Source organism: Crotalus tigris, unplaced genomic scaffold, assembly GCF_016545835.1.
Source record: "Crotalus tigris isolate CLP2741 ecotype Arizona unplaced genomic scaffold, ASM1654583v1 scf7180000017685.4511686, whole genome shotgun sequence".
Taxonomy (NCBI): Eukaryota; Metazoa; Chordata; class Lepidosauria; order Squamata; family Viperidae; genus Crotalus; species Crotalus tigris.
The window spans coordinates 1,785,188-1,810,193 of NW_024096565.1; the positions used below are offsets into that span (position 1 = coordinate 1,785,188).

The window sequence follows — 25,006 nt, forward strand, 5'->3', positions numbered from 1 at the left end:
CAGCATAGCTGACTCGGGAATTCTGGGAGTTGAAGTCCATGAGTCATAAAAGAGCCGAGGTTGCCTACCCCTGCCCTAGGATAACCTGCTGTGGGCTTTAATATAGTTTTCAGTGTTTTCCTTGCGCTCAGTCACAAGAAGAATCTCTTGAAATTCCAAGATGCTCTTGTCCTGGAGAACTTTAAAAAAAAATAATCCCGTGAAGTTTTTGTTTTTTTTTCCCAGTCGGAAATAGCGTTCCTCCCCCGCTTTTTACACAGCCGCCAATGAGCAGGAATGCGTTCGGAACAAAGTGAGGGCGCCGTTTCGTCAGCCCAGCTTCATTTGCCCTGAACGCGCGTTCCCAGACGAGAGAGGGCGGAGACATTTGACAGTAGCCTCTCCTGCTCTCCACGTTCCCCTTGCAAGAGGCAGGACGGCGGACAGGTCAGCCAATCAGAGGCTCCCACGACCCACCCCGGGGATCCTGGTTTAGAATGTTAAGAGTTTCAGAATTCCACTGTAAACTTTCCGAGCGAGTTCGGCGGTTGTGCGCGTGAGTCTGCGGGCCGCCATGGTTTCTCCTTGGACTTGTATTAACAAGCTTGGCTCGACGCTTCCGTTCCTGTTGGTACTCTGGGATCTCCACTATGAGGGTGAGAAGAAGTTTTGCTGCTGGGTTGACAATTATTATCTGGGAAGTTTAGCTACTTGGGCGAGAGAAGAGACTTGGGGCAGAGGCAGGAAGGCGTATGTGGGGTGTGGGGAATTGGTAGAAATCCCCTCTGCTGGTATAAAGTGCAGGCATTACAAATCTTCGTCCTATAGAGCTAAACACATCGTCTCGCTTAGGAGAATTGCAAACGTGGGGCAGGAAGTTTACAGCCTTCCTTGTAGGGAGGGCCACAATGAAACTCCCTTGGAAAGAAATGGAGAACTCAGGAGTGTTTCTCAGCCTTGGCAACGTGAAGGTGTATGGACTTCATTCCCCAGCCAGATATTGCTAGATATTTTTTTAAATTGGTTATTAGATATTAAATGTTGAATTAAATATTAATATTTAAGTATTAAAAGTTAAATATTAGATATTTGCTGGCTGGGGAATTCTGGGAGTTGAAGCCTACACATCTTCAAGCTGCCGAGGTTGAAAAACGTTGGTATAATATATTAAACAGTTCTACTTTTGGTGGGTGGTGTTAAATTAACTTTCCCCAAGGGAGGTGCTGTCCCTACAGGAAAAGCTCAAAATATCCTAATGGTAGTTACTGTTCTCATGAAACTAGTGGTCCTTAGAAAGTTGGCATTTGCCAGCATAGTCCCAGGACCATTATTCTAAAATTAAAATGTTGTAGCTTACATGCAAACTGTGCTTTACTTAGTGGCTTTTACTTCTGGTGAATTGTGTTTAGGAATTCAGCCCATGAACTGGTAAATGCCTAATATCTGCTTTGCTGAAATCTGCCCAAGTTTCCAAAATAATTAAATCAACCATTTGGTGGACCAACAAAATATGGTGGGCATACACATGGAGTTAAATAAGGCATTTGACAAAGTAGATCACAACTTATTTCTTGGTAAAACAGAAAAATTGTGGGATAGACAGCATCACTACCAGATGGATTCGTTTATTTGTAAAATTTATAAGCCACCCATTTTACCGGACAGTAACTTTGAGCGGCTTACAATATTAAAAGATAGAACTATGAAGCTTAATAATTCAAATACAATACTATGAAAAATCAACCTAGCTAAAAAGATGGGGAGGGAGTATGATGAAAAGGGAGGTGTAGTATCTCTTATTAATCTATCAACTACCGCCAATGTGAAACCCTTCATAGGAACCCCAAGTCAACTGGTATAGCCAGATCTTTAAGTCATTATAGAAGGAGGATAGGAGCTGACCTCACTCTGGGCAGAGGGTAAGATGTTGCAAAGGACAGGCGCAAGGGCAGAGAAGATTCTTCTAGATCCTGCCAGCCGAAATACCCTGGCCGATGGGACCCACAATCATGCTGGCATAGATGGGGTGGGCCACTCCCAGTGGGATGAGACAGTCCTTCATGTAGCCTGGACCCATGTCATGAAAAGCTTTAAAGCAGTGGCCCCCAACCTTTTGAGCACCAGGGACCGATTCCATGGATAGAGTTTTTCCGCGGGCTGGAGGGGATGTGGTTTTGCATGCTGCCTGCACCCCACAGATGGGGCTTCGCTTGTTTGTGCAGCCCAGTTGCTGGCGTTCTGCGGACCAGTGCCAGTCCACAAACTGTGGGGTTGACCACGATCAAAAAGGCTCTTAAAATGTGACTGTTTCCCCAAGCTTGGGCTTGAGTGGGTGGCAGGTCATATTTGAGGGTTTAATGGTTGCCATCCCTCTAGCACAGAGGTCTCCAGCCTTTCTGGGCTCGAGGACCGGAGGGAAGGAGAGCAACTTCAAAATAGGTGAGCGTGCGCATGGGGCCGCGCAAACTGGCACGGCACTAGCAGCCCTGTTCGTGCTGGTTCTGTGCACATGCACAAACAGCCACGCACCCTCCATGGCAGCTAGTGGCCAATTCACGCTAGCGCATATGGGCTGTAGACACATGCCCTGCGGGAGCATCCCCATTTATGCATGCGTGCACGCACAAATAGGGTCGCGGGCACTAGCACGAGTGGGTGTAATGCACGCCTACACATGTGCACACCGGTCAGCCGTTTCAGTGGCCTGCAGGCTAAGAGGCTGCGGACTATAGGTTGGGAACCCCTGCTCTAGCAGCAGGGTCTTTTGTGTTTTAATTTTAATTATATTGTATACTTTTACTGTATGCTGTCACAGAATTGGGCGGCCTTAGAATTAAGTTTAAAAAAACTTTTGTTCACTGGCTGTATGCAAATAAATACAGTTGCATAATTGCAAATGTATGTACCAAGTTGTAGCATTCTCAATATTACAGTATTTGAAAGTTTGGTCTCTCTTATTTGCTTTCTCTTTTTATGCAATGGCTCCCCATAGCTGTAGGATAGCATGGGTTGCAGGTGTTTTGATTTGGTTGTGAAAATATATTTTATCCTGCAATAATAACTTAATAACCCAGTGCTATCTTTTTGAGTTCAGAAATATGGACTGTTTCCTTTTACCATAGGTACTAATGTATGTTTATTCTGTTGAATTTTATTTTAAAAATACGCTTTGACATTAAAAATGGCTTATACATATTTAAGTAAACAAATAATTCCTAATTTTTTGCTTTCCTGAAATATAGACTATATTAAATATTCAATTCAGTTCGGTTCATTAAAGAGAGATTCCACCTGGAACTAAGGAGAAACTTCCTGATGATGTAAATTGTTAACCAATGGAACAGCTTGTGTCTCAAAGTTATGGGCGCTCCATTGCTGGAGATTTTCAAGAAAAGATTAGACCAGTGTTTCTCAGCCTTGACAATTTTAAGGCATGTGGAAGAGCACAGCTGGGTGGGCAGGCAGGTGTCTTGCTCGACTGTGGCTTGGGGGGCACTTTTTTCAGTGCCATTATAACTTCGAACAGTCACTAAGCAAACTGTTGTAAGTTGAGGACTATCTGTACTTTATCACTCTCCCCCTTTTTTTTTTTTGGTCATCAAGTTTTTGACACCTTGCTAGGTGACTAGTGGTACTCGGATATTGCCATGTCCTAAAAGTGGTACAATGGGTGAAAAGGTTGAAAAGCCCTGGACTAGAAAACCTCAAAGGTCCCTTCCAACTCTATTATTGTTATTGATTAAATATATCTTACAACTTTAATCATTTTTCTCTTCTATCACAATTGAATACTTTAATTTACTGACAAATTTGAAGGGATGCAAAGATTCCATTAAAATTTTGATGGAGGAGTTCATATCTGATGAACTTTAATCAATGAGTTCAAAATTGCTATGTGGGACTGCTCTAATTCACTTCAGATTGTAGATGAGAAGAGATTCATTTTTCTTTATATACACAATATTTTTTCATTGTAAAGCTAGTACACACTGGATAGCACTGGTAAAAAAAATTCTTGATAATGCTGATGTAATATGGCTTCCAGAGTTTTTTCTATCCATGACGATACATGAAATGGAAAAGAAAATTACATTGACAGTTGGAGCTTATTGAATTTGTTGAGCATTTAAAAAGAAAAAGTTATTCTCACTTCAGTATGGTACTTTTCATTTGAAAACCAGTGGAAGATCAAAAAATAAAAAAAGAAATGAAGATTGTTTCCTAACTTCCTCTGTTCTATTTTGATGTAGTTTTTTTAGATCTATAGATTTGTGTGTTAGTATTGGTTTTTCATTGAAATAATGAATTTTATATAACAAAATGACTATTATTTCATGGGCAGAATTCTTTATTCTATTGTATTTTATAATTCAGTCTGAAGCCATTTCAGTCAACATATATTTTAATTTGATTTGTTTCCTGAATGTTTATACTAGTTATGTTAATTTAGTCTTTAAATTTATGCCTTCTGCTTTTCCATGTACTGTATAGCAGCCGAGATAAATAAAAAGGCAAAACATCAGAGCATGTAAATTTAAATATAATAGTATAAAAAATGCAAGCAACCTTGTTAAAACTTGCATGGAAATCAGTAGAAAAAAAATGATCTGTTAGAATTGATTTTTTTTTACTGTTGATTGAGGGAAGAAGTCCATGGAATGATTAGAAATGGCTTCCTTAGAAGGCTAAAGTACCTTGATTTGATGCAGCCAATGAAGTGACCATCCATTGCGTTCCACAAATGCTAGTGGGGCTAAGAAGAAAGCTTTAGACAAATGTGTAGTGCTTTTAAATGACTTGCAGTTGAACCTAAGAAATTATATTGTTTATCATTGTGTAGGGACTGAAGTTGAAGGATTGGTTGTGGTATTAGTTCTACGAAGAATAATTTGTTTATGCCATTTATCAGTTGAACGAGTATGTGATGTCCATATATGGAATCCAGAGGGGTTCTGTATATGTGCATGCATATTGGAGCCTGGATATGTACAGTATATGTTGAAGCATAAATTGATGTATTGACCAATATAGTACTCCCAATGAGTATTGCTATACTAAAGAGGAGTAAGAACACGAGTCATCAACCTTGGCTGTTTTATGACTTGTGGATTTCAACTCCCAGAATTCCTGAGCCAGCCATGCTGAGGGAAAAGGGAGAGGTTTCCAAGCTGAGCCATGCTGGCTCAGGAATTCTGGGAGTTAAAGTCCACGAGTCATAAAAGAGCCAAGGTTATAAGGAGGCTTCCTATTATCATATTTGGTGGTCATGCAGAGAGATAAAAGCATTTTGGATTAAAATATGGTGGAATATCCAGAGAATTTTTAGAAGGAGGGTAAAATTTACTCCGCAATTATTTTTGTTAGGTATTGTTACAGATTGTGATACAAAGGAGGTTGAATTGATGTTAAACTTGATCACAGCCGCTAGGCTGTTAGTAGGACAATACTGGAAGAAGGAATCTTTGCCTACATTGCAGGAATGGTTTCTTAAAGTAGCTTATCTGGCAGAAATGGCAAAGATTTCGGCTTTCTTAAAGCAACAAACGCAAGAGAAGTTTTTTGTTGTTTGGGATAAATGGATAAAATTTATACAATTTAGATTGGGTATACAAAAATATTATATAGTTTTTTCATAAGTTTTATTTTCATATATATTATAGATAATTTTTTTATATATAAAAAAGTTTTTAATTTAATTTTTATTTTTATTTTTTAAGCCTATATTCTGCTCTGGGAAGCTCAGGGGGGGGGGAAAGGGAGGGTTTTTTTTTTTTTTTTTTTTTGGGGGGAGGGCTGGGGGATGGGGTTTTTTTTATTATTATTTTTATTATTTAATATATGTATTGTTTAGTTTTATTTTTCTGTATATGTTGCCTTTTGTTTTGTATTATTTTTCCTTTTTTGTAAAATTTATAAAACTTTCAATAAAAGAGCCAAGGTTGCCTACCCTTGGATATATACAAATCATCCCTTCCATTTGATTGGTTACATTTTAATTAAGCAGAAACAATATAATAATAAATCAATATTGTTACAATAGTGCAACCTTTATTGATAGGCTTTATTTTCATGCATACTAAAATATTAATTGATGAAGACTTGAACACTGGGCACTATCTAACAAAATGAAATTCAGTGGTGAAAAAAGTAAGGTTCTACATTTAGACAAGAAAAACCAAATGCACAGGTATAGTATAGGGGGTACCTTGCTCAATAGTAGTAACTGTGAGAGGGATCTTGGAGTCCTAGTGGACAGCCCCTTAAATATGAGCCAGCAGTGTGCTGCAGCTGCCAAAAAGGCCAACACAGTGCTAGGCTGCATTAACAGAGGGATAGAATCAAGATCACGTGAAGTATTAATACCATATTACAATGCTTTGGTAAGGCCACACTTGGAATACTGCATCCAGTTTTGGTCACCACGATGTAAAAAAGATGTTGAGACTCTAGAAAGAGTACAGAGAAGAGCAACAAAGATGATTAGGTGACTGGAGGCTAAAACATATAAGGAACAGTTGCAGGAATTGGGTATGTCTAGTTTAATGAAGAGAAGGACAAGGGAGAACATGATAGCAGTGTTCCAATATCTCACGGGCTGCCACAAAGAAGAGGGAGTCAAGCTATTTTCCAAGGCGCCTGAAGGCAGGACAAGAAGCAATGGATGGAAACTAAGCAAGGAGAGAAGCAACCTAGAACTAAGGAGAAACCTCCTGACAGTTAGAACAATTAACCAGTGGAACCACCTGCCTCCAGAAGCGGTGAATGCTCCAACACTGGAAGTTTTTAAAAAGAGACTGGGCAGCCATCTGTCCAAAATGATATAGGGTTACCTGCCTGAGCAGGGGGTTGGACTTGATGACCTCCAAGGTTCCTTGCAACTATTATTATTATTATTATGGATCATCGCACAGTCAGCCAGATGTTCAGACTGAATTTGGCATTTTGTCTACCTATCAAGTCCTTACCCAGGACCTGGGATAGGCAGATGTGGATGTTTGATGGTATTACAGATATCGTCGCAGGATGGAAGCAGTTTCTAGTAAGGCCGCCTTTTGCAATTGACTAATAACGAATTTGTCAATGCCAATGGTGTTTGTTGTTGTTGTTGTTATTATGTGAATAGGTTGGGGAGGCAGATATTCATCAGTCCCCTGGAAGCTCTGGAGATACCTAGAACCCTACACCAGACAGGGAAGAAGGAGCTGCTGGGAACATGGAGAATCTGCAGGCACACGCAGAGGGAATGGAGGCCACTTGGCAGTCTATTGGGAATGCTGGGGAGGTGAAGGCTGTGTGGGAGGTGGAGATGCTGCTGAAGCTGCTGTGGCTCGGAGGCCCTGGAGTGGCCACAAGAGGCTTTTTAATTTCTGCACCACCTTTGGATTGCTGTGACGTGGGCTGGTTTGGATTTCTTGAATTATGTCTGGACTTACGGAGGGTCCTGAGGGCTACTCTGGAGGGAGATTGTGGGACATGTCAGGAAGTGCTGGGCTTGGAGATGGTGTTCTTTTTAGGGTTTTGTTGACAGCTTTGAAGCCTCTGGTAGCCTGACCCTTCTTGCTGGGTGCTGGAGTTACTCAAGCAGGGATCTTCCCCGGGGATGTCTTTCTGTCCCTTCGGAGTTTGCGATCTTTCACCCTGATGATAGGTGGCAACTGGCCCTGGGTGTTCTTTCCCTAGAAGAGCTTGCCCCCCCCCCTCCGAGCTAACCAAGTGCCAGGATGGTTGGGTCCCTGTGGGACAGGATGGGTTATTGTGGCTCGCTTCTATGTTGATTCTATCTATGGATTGTATGACTTGGCCTGGGAGGAGGGACCAAGATGTGGAGAGAGCTGAGAGGGCAGACCAGGAATCTCAGGATGGTCACAGGCAGAGCTAGATAGGACATGGTAGATAATTGGTTATTTTTTATTTCTATTTTTGGGGGGAAATGCAGAAAACAGAAAAACCTTAATTTTTCTTTTTCTTCCTTCAGGAGTACAATGTGGCATAAATGCAGAAGTAGAAAAGCAGCTTGAATTGGGAAAAAAACTGCTGGCAGCTGGGCAGCTGGCTGATGCTTTGTCGCATTTCCATGCTGCCATAGGTACGTACCTGAAGACCACTGAGCTTTCCTTCTAAATAAGTGGGTTTTGCTCCCTCTAATCCAGGGGTAGGCAACCTTGACTCTTTTATGACTCGTGGACTTCGACTCCCAGAATTCCTGAGCCAGCATGGCTGGCTCAGGAATTCTGGGAGTCGAGGTCCACGAGTCATAAAAGAGCCAAGGTTGCTTACCCCTGCTCTAGTCTAACACCATTATTTCTGGTATTAGTTTTTGCGTACTCCTCACTTAAAATCTAAGTAAGCAACAAAAGTATTTGCTTCTAGATGATTTCAGGAAATTCTGTGGTTTGTTGCATTCATCTTTATTACCATTTCACTTCTACTTAGAATATAGATCAGTGGAACTAAAGTTAGTCATGGTTTTGTTATAAGTTCTTCATGGCAGAGATTAATTGTGGTTTCAGTGGATTCTAACCTGTGCACATCAAATTCTAGATCCCTGCTTGACTGTGGAATTCACCAAGTAACTTTGGGCCATATTTCAAACTCCTATGGTGAAGATAAGATAAGGAAAGATTTCCTAAAGCTTTGTTAAGGAATATTTTTTTAATTATATTTTTATTATTTTTTTTAAGTTTACAGTTCATAAATGCTTATTAAACAACGTATTGTCTGGGTCTTAGCTTAATAACATATAATAAAATCCTAATCTCTACCTCATTTTTCCAGCCATTGGTAAACTACATCCCATATTTCAAAATACTCTGTATCTTCTTTTTCTTTAATCTTCAATGTGAGTCTATCCATTTCTGCACATCCCAGTATTTTCTTAATTATGTCATCTTCAGATGGCATTTCTTCATTTTTCCAATGCTGCACAAAAACAATTCTTGCTGCTGTTAATACATGTATCATTAAATATACATTTTCTTTCTCATATTTTCCTGATATTATGCCTAATAGAAATAGTTCTGGCTTAAAATCTACATGCTTTCTTAACATTTTTTCTAATGAATTTTTGTCCAAACTTTTTTTGCTTTACAGCACGTCCACTAAGATGATAGTATGTGCCTGGTTTTTGCCTACATTTCCAACAATTGCTAGACATATTTTAAAATATTTTTGCTAGTCTGGCCAATAGTAGGTGCCATCTATAAAACATTTTATATAAATTTTCTTTATATGCAGTTGCCATTGTTATTTTATAGTTTCTTTCCCAGAGATTTTGCCAGTTTTCTAACTCTATATTGTACCCAAAATTTTTAGCCCATGTTATCATTTTTTCTTTTACTTGTTCATCTTCCATCTTTAAGCTTAACAAAAAAATTATACAATTTCTTTATCAGTTTTTCATCTGATTTTAATAATACCTGATCAAATGACTGCTCTTTATAAAAACCATATATTTATTATCTTTCTCATATCTCGTTTGTATTTGCAAATGAGGCCACCATGATAAATCGATGCCCTGATTTTCCAACTCTTGTTTAGTTTTTAAATTTCCTTCCATATTCAAGATATCTTTGTAAGTTACAATTTTCTCATGATTAGTTAAATTAGGGTGAGCGAAGGCTTCCATTGCTGAAAGCCATCCTGGAATTTTCATATAAATTTTCACTTTTATCTTTTCCCATATCAAAAATTAAGCATTTCTTATATAATGATTTTGAAAGTATCTATGAATTTTGTTTTTCCCATACCATAGAAAAGCGTGCAATCCCAATTGTAAGACATGCCCTTCTAAGTATAATAATCTTTTATGTCTAAGGGTAATCCATTTCTTTAACCATGTTAATGCACATCCTTGGTAATATAAGACCCAGTCCGGGAGTTCAAAGCCTCCATTTCTCTTTAGATTCTTGTAACAATTTCAGTCTAATTCTAGCTTTTTTCCCTTGCCAGATAAATGTCAAAGAATAATTTCTAACTGCCTTCACTAACTTCTAGTGAAGGAGTTCAGTGTCAGCTCCACTGTCGAAATTTCCGTATTGTTAGAAGATTCTTCTAACATTCAGTTGGAATTTTCTGAAATCCAATACGCTATTTTTGGGATTTTGAGAAAAAAGATAATAGGTCTTGGTAATATGTTAGACCAGAGTTTCTCAACCCTGGCACCTTTAAGATGTGTGGGCTTAAGCATCCAGAATGCTCCAGCCAGCATGCTTACCCATATGTTGTTGTAGGAGAAGATAGATGTAATAGACCATCATTTGGAAAATTGCACGGGAGTGGGATGCTGGGTCACTGCCATTCTATTATTCTTCTCTGCTGTTGGATGCTTCAACCATTTTCTCTGTTTGCAACTCCAGGCTTTAGCAGAACAGAGATGAGAAATAGAAAAAAAGGTCTGGTAAACTGCAAGGGGAATAAGATACAGGAAGGAGAGTTCTAACTGTCTCTTGTAATATCTACAGACCTTTGTTTATATATTAAGAAGTAGATACAAGAAAATAAACGTTTTCCATTGTTGATTAAGTATGGGTTTTTTTTGGGGGGGGGAACAACAGTTTATTAGCTGAGTTTGTATAGCCCACTAAACTAAACCATTTGTAAAGTGGTTGAGTTAGAGTTAAGGAAAGACTAGGATCATTGGTGGGCTTATATATTTTATTAACTGTTCCCCTAGATAATACAAGTATGAGATTAAAATTAGGGGTTGAGAAATTTATTCTTGCTGAGAATTGTAATTGCTAAATGAATGTTTTTATATTTGGTTTACAGATCCAAAATATTCTAACTTCTCAAACAGGAATTAAGTGAAAAGGCTGGTATGTTTCTGTCAGCTACATGTTAAAGTCTTATTAGCAGGGATGGTGAAAATAATGTTCCCTTACTGACCAGTTATTTGGTCTTCAGCTAGGGAAAGATGTAGAATCTAAAACCAAATTGTAAAATAGTTTTCCACATATGTGAGTCTGTAGTTAGAGATTAGAAGCTGTAGCATGCTGGGGCTCAACTTCCTTAAATACCCACTTTTGTAAAGCCTTTAAAAGCAGACTAGGATTTGATAGATGTTCTATGCATACTGCTGTTAAAATTTCATTACAGTGCCTACATTGTTGGAAATATTCCTTCATTGAGTTATATGCAATGTCACACACAAACACACACACAAATTGTATTCTTCCTTGTTGCTTGCTCCATTCCCTCCAAAGCTTTGGCTGACTTAAGGCTATGTTCTGATTGCTACCCTTTTTTTCTTGCAGAAGGAGATGCTGATAACTACCTTGCTTATTACAGAAGAGCCACAGTATATCTAGCCATGGGCAAATCAAAAGCTGCCATTCGTGATTTAAGCAGGGTAGTTGAATTAAAGCAGGATTTCACATCAGTAAGCAGTACTTTCTAAAGATTCCTTCGGGGTGACTGGAAATGGCTTTTGGACTTCATTTTTCTGTTGCCTTTTAAATGGGAGTCAGTCTGTCTTTCTTTTTTAGTAAGCGGTATAATCTAACAGAAAACCTCAATTATACCACTTGGGGAGATTAAATATAGGCTGAAATTTTAGCTGGGGAGACAGGATTTTCATAGTACTAATTCAGCTTGTGAATTTGCTCTGATTACTTAGAGGAATATTAATACCCTTGAAGATTTGGGGACAAAGTTTTTGGCATAGCTACAAATTGCTGAAAATATGTGCAGATGGATTATTAAATCCTTTTTAGATTCTTAAGTAGCCTTTCTCCATTGTAATGTGATATACAGCACTATTTATCTTGATGACACTATATCAACAATAATTATAATATTTTTAGTGCTTGGGAGGTGTATATTTTTAGAAACAATACTAATGCTATAAAAACAGTTGAATAATGAAGTAACACTTTTTAAAATTGAAACGTTCTGGAGATATTGTCCTTTATCTCAATATTTAGAAATTTTATTGCTGACAGCTATATTTTTAGATTTGGATCTTATTTAATATTCAAATGGTGATCTAGATTTTTTTTAGAGTAGCATACAATAATTTATTCTACCATCACAAGCGCAGGCATTTTTGCGTGCATATGTTTTAAAAAATCAGGTTGGTAGCTATACTGCAGGTAAAAATGGAGCAAGACGTTGATTATGCAGCTGCCGTGTTGACTTTTTTGACCCCTTATGTCTCTAATCAGAAATATTTTTTCTCTCAGCAATAATGATTTTGACATTTAGTTTGGAGTTTCAATAAGACTAATTTGAGGGAAATTCAAAGTAATCATGCAGGACGCATTCACTTGTAAATCCTTTGTTTAAAAGAAAATGATTAAACTGTGCCTGCATTTGCTATGATACCTTTTGATTTAGATATAATAATGTTATATGTTAAATATTTAATGTTTGTAAGCCACCCAGAGTTTCCTCTATACAAGATGGACTGCAAATGAGTCTTAATAAATACTTTTTAAAATTATTGCTAAAATATGTAACTAGAAAGTGTAGAAGCCATGCACATTATGAATCAAGCAAAGTAAGATAATATCTCCATGATTTTATTTAAAGTAATTTACGTGAATGTCCTTTTTTGCTTATTCTTTTTTTTTTTTAAGAATTTTTCAATTTTTATTATTTTATTTTCATTACAATCATAAGAAAAAAAAATTCAGATACATAAGAATTTAAAATAGAACACAAATTCTGACATTGCTCACCAATTTCCCTCCAGACCGCATCCCCCTCTCATCTCTTCACTTCCCCCTTCCTTCTACCTCCTCCTCTCCTCCCCTCCCTCCTCCATCTTTCTACTTATCCCTCTCCTCTTCTTCTCAATTGGATGCAGTCTGAGGGAAAATACCCGAGCAATCCTCTATCACCAAAATCTGAACTATTGAAAATACTACCCATACTCTCCCCTCCCCCCTCCCCCCACCCCCTTCCCCCCACCCCGACTTCCCAGAGCTCAATACAGGGTTACAAAAAAGAAGAAGAAGAAAAGAAAAAAAAAGAAAACTAAACATAGTCAACTTAAATTTACTACTTATACAATAAGCGGAGTCCTAATAACCCATAACTCTCTGCAAACTTGAATTCATAATTTAGTAAAAATCCATTATTCATAAAATAAATGAAACTTTGTTGTTCCATACTTCTTCTGAATATATTCTATCCATCTTCTCCATACAGAAACATATCTCTTTTGTGAATGGTCCTTTAAGTAAGCAGAAATTTTAGCCATTTCTGCTAAGTTAGAAACCTTGAACACCCATTCTTCCAAAGAAGGCAGAGAATCTTTTTTTGCTTATTCTAAACAGTTCCATTTACAGTATTAATTTCTAAGGAGCTACACTAACCTATCTATTTGCCCCTCCTGTCCCATGAGATGCTGAAGGCAGGGAGATCTGGACCATTTATAGACCTCCTTTAAAAGTTATGCTTTGGAATACCCCAGTATTAATCAGGCATTCTAATCACAGTGGTGGTTTTTCTATTACCTTTTTTTTTTATAGGCACGACTACAAAGAGGCCATCTGCTGCTTAAGCAGGGGAAGTTGAATGAAGCTGTAGAAGATTTTGAAGGCGTGGTAAGTGAAGTGCTTTCTCAAGGTGTGATTGAAGTAGCAGCTGTGATAAAAGAATATTAAGCATTGAGCAAGAGACTCTTATACCATTTTAGACAAATGGCTGTCCAGTCTCTTCTTAAAATCCTCCAGTGATGAAACACCCACAACGTCTGAAGGCAAGCCGTTCCACTGATCAGTTGTTCTCACAGTTAGGAAATTTCTCCTTAGTTCTAGGTTGCTTCTCTTGATTAGTTTCTATCAGTTTCTTTCCTTGCCTTTTAGTGCTTTGGAAAATAGGTTGACCCCCTCTTTGTGGCAGCCCCTCAAATATTGCAACACTGCTATCATGTCTCCCCTAGTCCTTCTTTTCACTAGAATAGACATACCCTGCAACCATTCTTCATATGTTTTAACCTCCAGCCCCCTAATCATCTTTGTTGCTCTTCTCTGCGCTCTTTCCTGAGTCTCAACATCTTTTTCATATTGCGGTGACCAGGGCTTTTTTTCTCATAGAATGCCCAGAATGGAGTTCCAGCACCTTTTTTGGATGGAACCTTGTAGGATAGGCAAGGCGGGTTGTATGATGTGTGTGAGTTCCAGCACCTTTTTTTTTTTTTTTTTTTTTAAGAAAAAAAGCATTGGCGGTGACCATAAGTGGATGCAGTATTCCAAGTATGGTCTTACTAAGGCTTTATAAAGCTGTACTATCGATACCACTTCGCGTGATCTTGATTCTGTCCCTCTGATAATGCAGCCTAGGTTGTGCTATTTCTATTCAGCACACTTTTATAGTATTGCATTTAGAAAAGAAGAATTTATTATCGATACAGTTGATAAAGAGATGTTTGCTTTGTCGTGGATTTTCTTCAGGTCAGTTTTTTTGTTTCTTGGTTTGTTTTATTTACTTCTTTATCTTTTGCATTCCCAATATTCTCATGCCTAATTTTGATATGAATATTTTGCACGTACTCAACATTTCTCTATATAAAACTGTCAAAATGATTCTTCTCCTGATCCTGCCCTTACTGGAGTTCAGAATTCAAAATAAATGATTAGGAAGCTAAAGACTGCTCATTCTGCCTTGAAATAAAAAAAAGAACAGATTATTTTGATTGCCTATTTAATATTTGTTAAATATTATGAGACTTATTTGGTTTTTTTAACAGAGCAAATCTTAGTATAGCGATAAGTTATATAAAATCGTTAATGAGAAAACTAGAATGATATCTTGCTAAATTGCAGCCCAGTATATTTCAGGTACAATTAGACCAGACATGTCAAACTCGCGATGTCGTGACGTCGCACGACGTATCAGGACAGTTTTGCCATTGCCGGCAATGGGGTGGGTGTGGCTTCTGGATGACGCATTCAGCCCACGGGCCAGCAGTTTGACACCCCTGAATTAGACTATTTAGAAAAATAAAATTACCCTTCGGAAGTAAGAAACCATGGGATTTGAAAACGGGTGCCCAGGTATTTACTTTAAGCTTCCCAGGTGGCAATATTTTAAAAAATACATCATCAGGAGAGAGTTATTTTGAATATATTTCGAAGGGAAATTTTCTATTTGCTTTCAGAGTTGTTTGTAGAAGCCCTTATAGAAAAATATGGAGCAGGCCTGCATTGTGGTCTTTTATACATCGAAGTCATAATTCAAATGGATTGCCAATTTATTTGCTATGGACTGGCCAGTCCCTGCCTGCCTGGAAAACAGTGCAGGGTTGGTTTTAAAGTGGGGGGGGGCAGGGGCTCAGCCTCACAGCAATTGTTAGCTGGCTGGCAGAAGAGTTTCTAGTTGCTTTTCCCCCTTTTATCCCATCACTTGGAGAACAAGTGCTTCTCTTGAGAATTATTCCTACAGCTACAATTGAGAAAACACTCTATTTTGTGCTGTTCCACTAGAGGCCAGCAAAGTTTGTCCTTGAGGGCTAGCTTTATTAAAATTGCATTTCCCCTAGTGTAAAAATGAACAATAATTATTATTTTTATATTTTATCACTCCAATATGTATTACATAAAATGTTATATAGATTATAAATTTAATAACAGTAACAATAATAATAATAACAACAACACTATAGAAAAAATAACCACTTGAACACTATTAGCATTGACAAAAACAGTCAATTGCAAAAAGCAGCTTTACTTGGGACAGCTTATAACTTGTTGTGTTTTTATCTTTAGAGTGGTGAGGGCAAAGTTGAAAGGAGCTTGGCAGACACAAAATTTGGTCCGTCAAAATGTAAGAGTAGGAATTTGTCATCAAGACCCTGTCTGGCATTAAAATCAAAACTGATTAGGAAATTGAAAGGTCAAGTCTGATGCAAACTCCTCCAATTACAAGAAATGCTGGTCTGAGAAACCAGTCTATTGCACGCAGGGGGACATAACTGAAGTTTGGACGAGATCAGAATGGTTTTGCTTCTAGTGCATACCTCCATTCAAATTAGGTGATGTAGGTTTTAAGAACAGTGAAACCAGCCAAAACTTTACTCTATTCCACACCATGGTTGCACAAGGAGCTCTCTGACAAATTAAGGGACAAAAAGATCAAATATAAAAAAAGAATGAAAAGAGGGGAACATAACTAAAACAGAATATCAGCAAATACCCATATCTGCAAGGAAGGCGTCAGGAAAGTGAAGGCCCAGAATGAGCTAAGTTATCCCCACGTCCAGTTGACTGAGGTGATTCATCCTGCATCCAGTCAACTGGGCCAACCCGCTCTGCCAACCCTCCTGCGGTGAATTGTCCCCTTCCAAGACCAAGACAATTGAGCTTGTCCAGCCAAGAAATTATACACTCCTCATGCAGGCAAATGGGCTTCATCCGGTCTTGAGGGAGTCCTAGACTGGGAAATTACAATTAATGGCTTTGCTTTGTTCTGGGTTTGTCAATGGATGTCAAACACAGGGTGATATGTTTTTCACCTTTGAATTTCAACGTGTAATTGGGGTGTGTTTGTGTGTGCTCATTACTTGCAGCTCCTGTCTAATCCCAATGATAAAGAAGAAGGCGAAGCCCGCGCTCAGTTGTTGAAGTCGGATGAGGCTCGGCACCTGCGTTCCCAAGCACAGTCTGCCTTTCTTGAGAACGATTACTACACTGCTATTACTCTCTTGGATAAAATTCTAGAAGTAAGTCCCAGAGTGAAAATTGATGCCAAGATGTAAGCATGATTACTACTTTTGAATTCTTCTTTAAATCTTGAATTCAAAGTTCCAGACCAATCTACTTTGGAGTCACAGCAACTTTCAGGTATGTATACTTTTTTCACCAGATGCTTATAAACTAGAAGATTTTCCCTCATGGGGCAAAGTTTCAGTTTTGCTACCCAGCTGAGTGGTAGCATATAGCTCAACTTGCCTGATTTTCAACGCTAAGTACAATTGGACCTGATTAGATTAGAGATTCCTAAGGTATCTTGGAGCTGTAGCCTGGACTGGGAAATTGAAAAAACACCCTGGAAGAAGGCAGTGGCAAGCAATTTCTTTACCATTGCCACAAAAATTTACAAATGTATTCATGAAATCCTCTGGAGTAAATCTCCTTTTGTCCGAGACTTTATCTTATCAGGTTAATCTAACCGCACAGTTTCCAAAGATTGTGTTGAACATGCTGTTCCAATTGTGTAGAAATAGTTATCCAATTCTTAAAGTATATGTGACATTGTGTAGCTTATTGCTTGATTTTAGTGGGAGAGTCATTTTGAATAAGTACAAGTAGGATTAAAATCTCCTTTCGTTTTGGTTTCTCAAGGTTTGCGTTTGGGATGCGGATATGCGGGAACTTCGAGCTGAAAGCTACATTAAGGAAGGGGAACCTGGGAAGGCTATCAGTGACTTAAAGGCTGCTGCCAAATTGAAGAGCGATAATACCGAAGCTTTTTATAAAATCAGCACAATATACTATGAACTAGGGGACCATGAAATGTCTCTAAGGTAAATGCTAGTATTATCTGTGGGGAGAAGCAAAAAATATTTAGAATTTTAGAAAATCTGCGCTGAATGGAAAGACTCCTTGCCAAGATGAAGGATAAGTTATTTGGGGGAGGGGGGGGAGAAAGATGGCTGTGGAGTTCTCCCAGGCTTCCAATTTCCTCTCTTTTTCCTCATGGGAGGGAAAAGTTCCAGAATGAGCTGGAGGAGAAAGAAGTGTTCAGTGTTATTTCTATACCACTACTTTATGCCAGGTTTTAAGATGGACTATACCAGGAGTAGGCAACCTTGGCTCTGTTATGACTCGTGGACTTCAACTCCCAGAATTCCTGAGCCAGCCATGCTGAGGAGAAAGGGAGAGGTTTCCAAGCTGAGCCATGCTGGCTCAGGAATTCTGGGAGCTGAAGTCCACGGGTCATAAAAGCCAAGGTTGCCTACCCCTGGACTATACTATACTAAAGGACCAAAGCAAATCCTGAAGCTAAGATGTACCACAAAAAATAGGTTTCTGTGTTTGCTCAAAATCCGAATTTATGCTTTTTCCCCTCCCTCCGCATTTCAGAGTATTCCTTTCTCAGGGAAACCCAAATTCTGTTCCCTTATTATTAAATAGTAGTTGACAAGAGAGAGAGAACTAAGCAAAGAATTTACAATGCTATGAATTAATTAATGAATTAATCCATCACTACTAATATAATGAATGTAATCTGCCCAAATTGATAACCGTGTGATTCTTGCTTCCAGGAAAGTAGGTACAAAAAAATATGTTCTTTTTTTCAGTAGCCCACCCATAAAAATGACTCTTCTTCAAATGATAATGAATCATAAAGATATATATACTTAGATATAAAATCATAAATGTAATTAAATTCTATTGATTTTATTACTGCAAGTAATAAGTCTTAGCTCTGAACGACTGAATAATTTAGAGATTATTGCTAACTTTTTTTAACAGTATCAGTTGATCTTGTGTTTCTTTTCTGCTAATACTAGAGGAAAGGTCTCTGTGTATGTGTGTGTGCGTGCATGTGTGTATATAATTTGTGTGCAAGAAGTGACAGCAATAATACTGGACATGTAACAATTGAGCTCTATGAAAAGGGCCAATAATTTTAGATCTTTGATTGATTCAAGGCAGTGTACTATATATACAATTGGTATTTTCTTATTTATATTAAAGAATTGGGGAAATTACTAATTCTTCTGTATAAATGCCCTCAATTTGCAGCTTCTCCGGACTGTATATTCTGAAATTCCTTTAATAAACTTTCTAGAGTGGATGGAGATATTTCTTGGAAGTTTTTCTCAAATGTCTTTGAGCAGGAGAATGCAGTTCCCAGTCCCCATGACTATTTAGTATAAAAAACTGTAATCCGCAATAGCATGTGAAGGCCTTTACATTTTGTTACATTTCTTCATACTTCTGATGCAGAGGTGATTAGTATCCCTATTTCTCTGCAGAGGAAGTGAACGGAGGGGAATGGGTCTTTTGCAAACAGACTAGGAGCCAAGGACTGTGCTCTGGGTGTTTTAATACTGTTATCTTGATCCCACAACCTAATTCTCTCTCTCCCTTGTTGTTTCCTGTGTGCAAAGTGAAGTGCGGGAATGTCTGAAACTGGACCAAGACCATAAGGAGTGCTTTTCTCACTACAAGCGAGTAAAGAAGCTCAATAAGCAGATTGTTTCAGCAGAAGACCTCATCCAGGAAAGAAGGTGAATCACCTGTTTTGTGATTTTGTTTTCTTGGTTGAGTTTCCTCTCCATGGCTCTTTACACAGATCACCTTGCCAGTTCAGGAGTGTCTGCACTGTATTACCATATCCCCAATAGATGACCATCCAGCCTCTGGTTAAAAAGACTAGGATGAAGGAGAGTCCATCCCAAGGCAGTTGGTGTCCCTATTGAATAGTTCTTGCTGTTAAGATTTTTTTCTGTTGTCTAGTCATAATTTACTTCCTTATAATTTAAGCTCCTTGCTCTGTCTTTAAACAACACTGTACATTTTTACAGATGTTGATGGAGCATTTGGTCTGGCCTTAAATTTTATTTTTTTCCCATCCCAAAGATGTCTTCAAGGCTTTAGCAAATCTTTTTCATAAATCCAGTAAAAAGTCATCCAGATCATTCTCCTGGTTTATTATTTGTATGTCCTCTTTGATTTTCAGAAGTTTAACTAACTTTTTTTTGTATCTCTGGTAGAAAACCTTACCAAGTTTTGTATTTCATACAAATTCTCATTTGTATTTCTACTTTAATTGTATTTTCATACTTTTTTAAAACATCCAATATTTTTGGTTCTACTATTTCTTTATTGGGTGAAAATTGCTTCCTGTATGTCATTCTTTCGTTAACATCTTTTAGACATAGTCTATCCACAGAAGCCAACATCGTTGCAAACATTTCTGGCCCCATTCTTTGCAAATCTGAAGTATTTCAGTTATTATAACAATTTGTATTATTTTGTAGATCCCTATACTAACCCAAAACCAAAAGCAAGTTTACACCTTTTCTTTTTCTGCCTAGAATCTTTAGTCTCCTCTGGTATCCAATTGTATAATGAGAAAATATTTAAATCTCTGTTATAACTTAAGATAGACAAAGCAATTTGGTTCCTGAAAAAAAGCTGTTTAATTATTTTCAAAATCTTACAGTAATGTCTCAATATTCCAAATTTGTCTAGATCCTTTATAAACTTTCTGGATTAAATTTGTATTTAGCTTTTTGCTGTTTAATTGGAACCCAACATCCATTAAAAGGACGTGGTTGTGAGCATGATGGCTGATCCCAATTACTTCTCAGAGAAGCAGCTTTTGCTCCAAGAATTTGTAATGTCATGGTTTGCGACAAGGGCACAGTCTCCATCTGATCTGCAGGAGTTTCTGCAACTCCTGCAGCTTTCAGTAATCAGCAATATTGAAAACTAATTGAACAATTTCCTGCCAGTTTCCCAAGTCACTGAAAACCAGTTGGTAAAATATGGTGTCTGTGTCATTATTTCAGTCTAAAATGGAGCACTGGTGTATTTACCTTGCCCTTTGTAAAATACAGAACAATATAATTTGTTTTCCTAAATTTAATAAATGGAAAAATATACTGTTTGCTGATTTTCTTTCTTAATGTAAATAGGTATCAGGAAGCCACTGAGAAGTATGAGGCAGTTATGAAGATGGAGGCAAATGTTCCTGTTTATACTACTCGAGCCAAAGAGAGAATCTGTCATTGCCTTTCAAAGGTAAACATTCAGTTCACTGGGCAAAACAATTGAGAACATCATGACTTGCTGGTCCATCTTATTGTCCTTATTGGTCCATCTCACTTTTCTCAGAATCAACAGTCGACAGAAGCCATTAAAGTTTGCACTGAAGTTCTTCAGCTAGAGCCAGAAAATGTGAATGCTCTCAAAGATCGGGCGGAAGCATACTTGCTAGAAGAAATGTATGAAGAAGGTACACTTTGAAGGATAATAAATGTATTCATGGGTTATCCAGCTTACCTGTGAACTTATCAGTACAGAGTAATCTGGATTATTTATTGACATTATACTGAGCGAATTAGACTAGGAACTAGGGAAATGTAATATCTTCCATTCTGGGGAAAGATTTTTCTTAAGATCATATGGATCCAACTGTTCAAGGGTTGTAGTTTTCAGAAAGCAAATCTTCTGGAACAGGAAGTGGTTTGGGATACTCTAGATGTGGTTCAAAAGGAGCCAGTTAATAAGTAGGCATGAACAAAATATTGGGATGACATCTCAAAGTGCAACTGTAGTTAAATCTTCGATTTGGGAATTATCTTTATGCAAACTATGTGGACGTAAGTGGCAGACCCTTCAAAGCCAGCAAATATACAGCTCCTTCCAAGTTAAAGTCCACATTGGAGTTCCATCAGATGGAACTTTTTTTTTACTAGCTTATATAGGTTCTCAACCATATCCGCTTCTGATTTCAGAAGAGGTACATAAAAATATGCAATGCCTCTGCACCAATCTTCTGATACAACCACCAGAAGTACAGGAGTAACGTATGTAATTTAAATGGTGAAGCTGTTTGTCGTCTAATTTGGGACTCCATTCTGGAGGTTTCAATTTAAAAAAAAATAATTACTGAAATAAGGTTAGATGCTGCAAATTTTATAAATCAGTGGTCCCCAATCTTTATGGCTTGGGGATGATTCTACGTGAATGGCAGGCGTGCATGTGCACAGCTCCTTTGCACAGGCACGAGTGTCTGACACTCATGCAAATGCCTGCCATTTGCACAAATGGAGCTTTATATGTGAGTGCGAGAACCCATCACTCACACAAATGGAGCTGCCCACGAGTGCCTGCCAGACTTGCACAACCTGGTTCGAAACGGGTTGCGGCCCCTTCTTATAAATCATCTAATTTTCTGATAAATCTAACAACTACGTGGCATTGATTTGTATCATTAGGTCTGCGTGTAACAGTCTGCAGGCAACCATCAGCTAAATGTATTAGAGTGAGTGGAAGAAGTAATGCTTCCACAGATATTCATTACCAAGTTTTAATAATAGATACTTTCAAAGCATCAGTGAAATGATCTTGCCTATACTGCTGTTTTTTGGTGGAAAAGTCCATAAGTTTCCTTTTCCAGCTTAAATATCACTATAGGTTTATATGCTGGGCAATAAGAGCCATTTCCTGCTGACTTTCGAAGCAAATAATATTAAATTTTTAATGTTCTGGCTGCTCTCAGTCAAAATAGTTCAATGGTACAACACAGGCTGGCTAGCAAAAATAAAAGAAAAGGCAGACTTCTGCTTTGTTTGCAGATGAATATTTTTAAATCACTGGAGCATCAGAAATATTTTCACAATATTTTATAAAAAGGGATTGGACACAACCACCAAATAAATGGTATAAATTGGACCTTGTCTCCTGCCATTGTGCCTAGAAATAACAAAAAGATATACGTAATACCTACTGAGAGAGAACAGCTGCTAAAAGATGATTTGTTACTTTATCTTAGCAGAATTGGATATCTTTAGATCCATAATGAGGTGTTCCAAAATTAGAAACCAAAATCACTAAAAAGACTCATTACATGGGAAATGCAAAGTAGACTGTGGTGAAGGATGCTAAAATAGAGGTGGAAGCATTTCCTTTATTGTTACATGACAGAAAAAAGGTTCTTTGTTTTCTTTATGAAATTTTAAATAAATACCATTTGAAATCTGGCTAGGCTGGAAATGAATTACTGTATTGCAACTCTCTAAATAAAACTCTGTTGTCTTTATGATAGCTATCCAGGACTATGAAACTGCTAAAAAACACAGTGAAAATGACCAACAGATTCTGGAAGGTCTTGAGAAAGCCCAGCGGATGCTCAAGCAATCTCAAAAGAGGGACTACTATAAAATTTTAGGAGTTAAAAGGTAAGCATTTAGCAATGGATAAGCACTTATAGTTTGCGTAAATGCTGCTTTTTCTTCAAGAGGCTATAGAACAGTGGTTCTCAACCTTTTTAATGCCACGACCCCCAACCGGTTGTAAGTCGAGGACTAAACCGGTCGTAGGTCGAGTACTACCCAACCGGTCGTAAGTCGAGGACTTTCCCTGCCCAGGAGCGCTGCGCATGCGTGGTGCCGCCCCCTGCGCCGGCCGAGGCGTAACTGGCAAGCGGCAGAGACGGAGCAGGCCGACCACCGGCTGGGCCACCAGCTGGCCCAGCCCAAGGGAGGTAAGGCACCCGCCGGAAAAGGGAAAAAAAATGGCAGACAGCCTTGCTTGGCGACCCCCGTGAAATGTCAATCGACTCCAAATGGGGTCGTGACCCATAGGTTGAGAACCACTGCTATAGAAGTAGTCCTCTGTTTAAAGTGGCAGTTGGGACAGGAATTCACTAAGCAATGGGGTTATAAAATGCCACATCACATTGCTATGCTGTTTTGTGACAGCAGTTGAGGCAGTTCCACTTGCAGCAAATAAGTGAGGACCTCACATGACTACAACTTCCAGTTTCCAACTCCCTGCCAGCTTCCCCATTGACTTTGTGGAAAGCCAGCAGGGAATGTTGGAAATCACAATCACATGACTGGAGAGATGCTGGAACTTCAAGGACTGGTAATAACTACCAATCATTTAGCACTTTTGTAGGTTTCAATGGTCGCTGAAATGAGTGGTCTCTAAATGATTCATTACCCTCTTACAAAGCCTGTAAGAAAGAGTTTCTCAAAACTATCTTTAGGAAGTTCTGTACTTAGAAGGAAACTTACAAACACACATAACAGCAATAGCACTTAGACTTATATACCGCTTCACAGGGCTTTACAGCCCTCTCTAAGCGGTTTACAGAGTCAGCATATTGCCCCCAACAATCTGGGTCCTCATTTTATCGACCTCGGAAGGGTGGAAAACTGAGTCAATCTTGAGCCGGTGAGACTCGAACTGCCAACCTGCAGGCAGCCAGCAGTCAGCAGAATTAGCCTGCAATACTGCATTCTAACCACTGTGCCACCATGGCTCATACTGTGTTTCCCTGAAAATAAGACCGGATTTTATTTTAATTGTTGCTCCAAAAGATGTATTAGGGCTTATTTTCCGGGTAGGGTTTTTATTTGGGAAATACGGTACTAAATGCATCCGGCTGGCTGATGAACTTAACTGGGGCTTATTTTCGGGGTGGGCTTATATTATGAGCATCTTGAAAATCATGCTAGGACTTATTTTCTGCTGAGTCTTATTTTCGGGGAAGCATGGTAATAGAATTTCTAGAGAAATTTACCGCTTGAAGGGAATTGAGCATCCTGGGCACAGGGAGTCATCATTCTGCATATTTCCCTGTGAAACAGAAGTTAAGCCATATAATAGAAGATGGTACCTGCAAAGAGGACAGCCAAAATATCTATGAATTCCCATCTACTGACAGGGGTCTTGGCTTCTTCCAGATGTTCTTTCCAGAATTCCAAGCTCTGTTCAGTGTTAGTGAAAAATCCTGTATGGGATTGCTTTGAATCCACGGGGAAGATGATTTTTATTAAATCTTTTGACTTGAGATATTTTCTAACTTTTAGGGAGTAAGACGGTCATATATTTAATGGCCCTTTTGAAAAGTCTCCAGCATTTCTGTTTGCATGTTGCACATGCCCTGCTCAGAGCAGCTGGTTCGCTGTTCTGTAGAAGCAGCGTTGGGGAGCCCCTGTGGTCCTTGGCAAGAAATGAGGCGAATTGGGGGGGGGGGCAGGTATACCATACCTGGCCAAAGTCAGATTGCTGCAAGCAGAGCCCATTCAAGCAGGATCTGTTGATTCCTTCATGTTGGTTCGCATAGAAGCTTAACTTAGTTTGTGAGCCGTTGCTTAACTTCTCTTCATGCTGAGATCATTACTATTATTTATTATGCAGGTAGTCCTTGACTTACAATAGTTCATTTAATGACCTTTCGAAGTTACGATAGGATTGAAAAAATGACTTATAACTGTTTTTCAGACTTATGACCATTGAGGCATCATAATGATCAAAATTCAGAAGCTTGGCAACTGACTCATATTTATGACAGTTGTAGTGTCCCAGGGTCACGCGATCACCTTTTTGTGACCTTC

General features: G+C 38.6%; 1 protein-coding gene across 1 annotated transcript in view; it reads left to right on the forward strand.

Moving 5' to 3' along the window:
- The first annotated feature begins 476 nt into the window (after positions 1-476).
- The window catches only part of DNAJC3 (DnaJ heat shock protein family (Hsp40) member C3), a 30,099-nt gene continuing 5,569 nt past the window's right edge, over positions 477-25,006 (forward strand). Inside the window, exons 1-10 of the mRNA XM_039337663.1 lie at positions 477-635; positions 7,955-8,065; positions 11,232-11,356; positions 13,452-13,526; positions 16,490-16,642; positions 17,265-17,446; positions 19,040-19,159; positions 20,573-20,678; positions 20,772-20,892; positions 22,708-22,840. Coding sequence (XP_039193597.1) covers positions 554-635; positions 7,955-8,065; positions 11,232-11,356; positions 13,452-13,526; positions 16,490-16,642; positions 17,265-17,446; positions 19,040-19,159; positions 20,573-20,678; positions 20,772-20,892; positions 22,708-22,840 — 1,208 coding nt within the window. The 5' untranslated portion in view covers positions 477-553. The remainder of the gene's footprint in view (positions 636-7,954; positions 8,066-11,231; positions 11,357-13,451; positions 13,527-16,489; positions 16,643-17,264; positions 17,447-19,039; positions 19,160-20,572; positions 20,679-20,771; positions 20,893-22,707; positions 22,841-25,006) is intronic.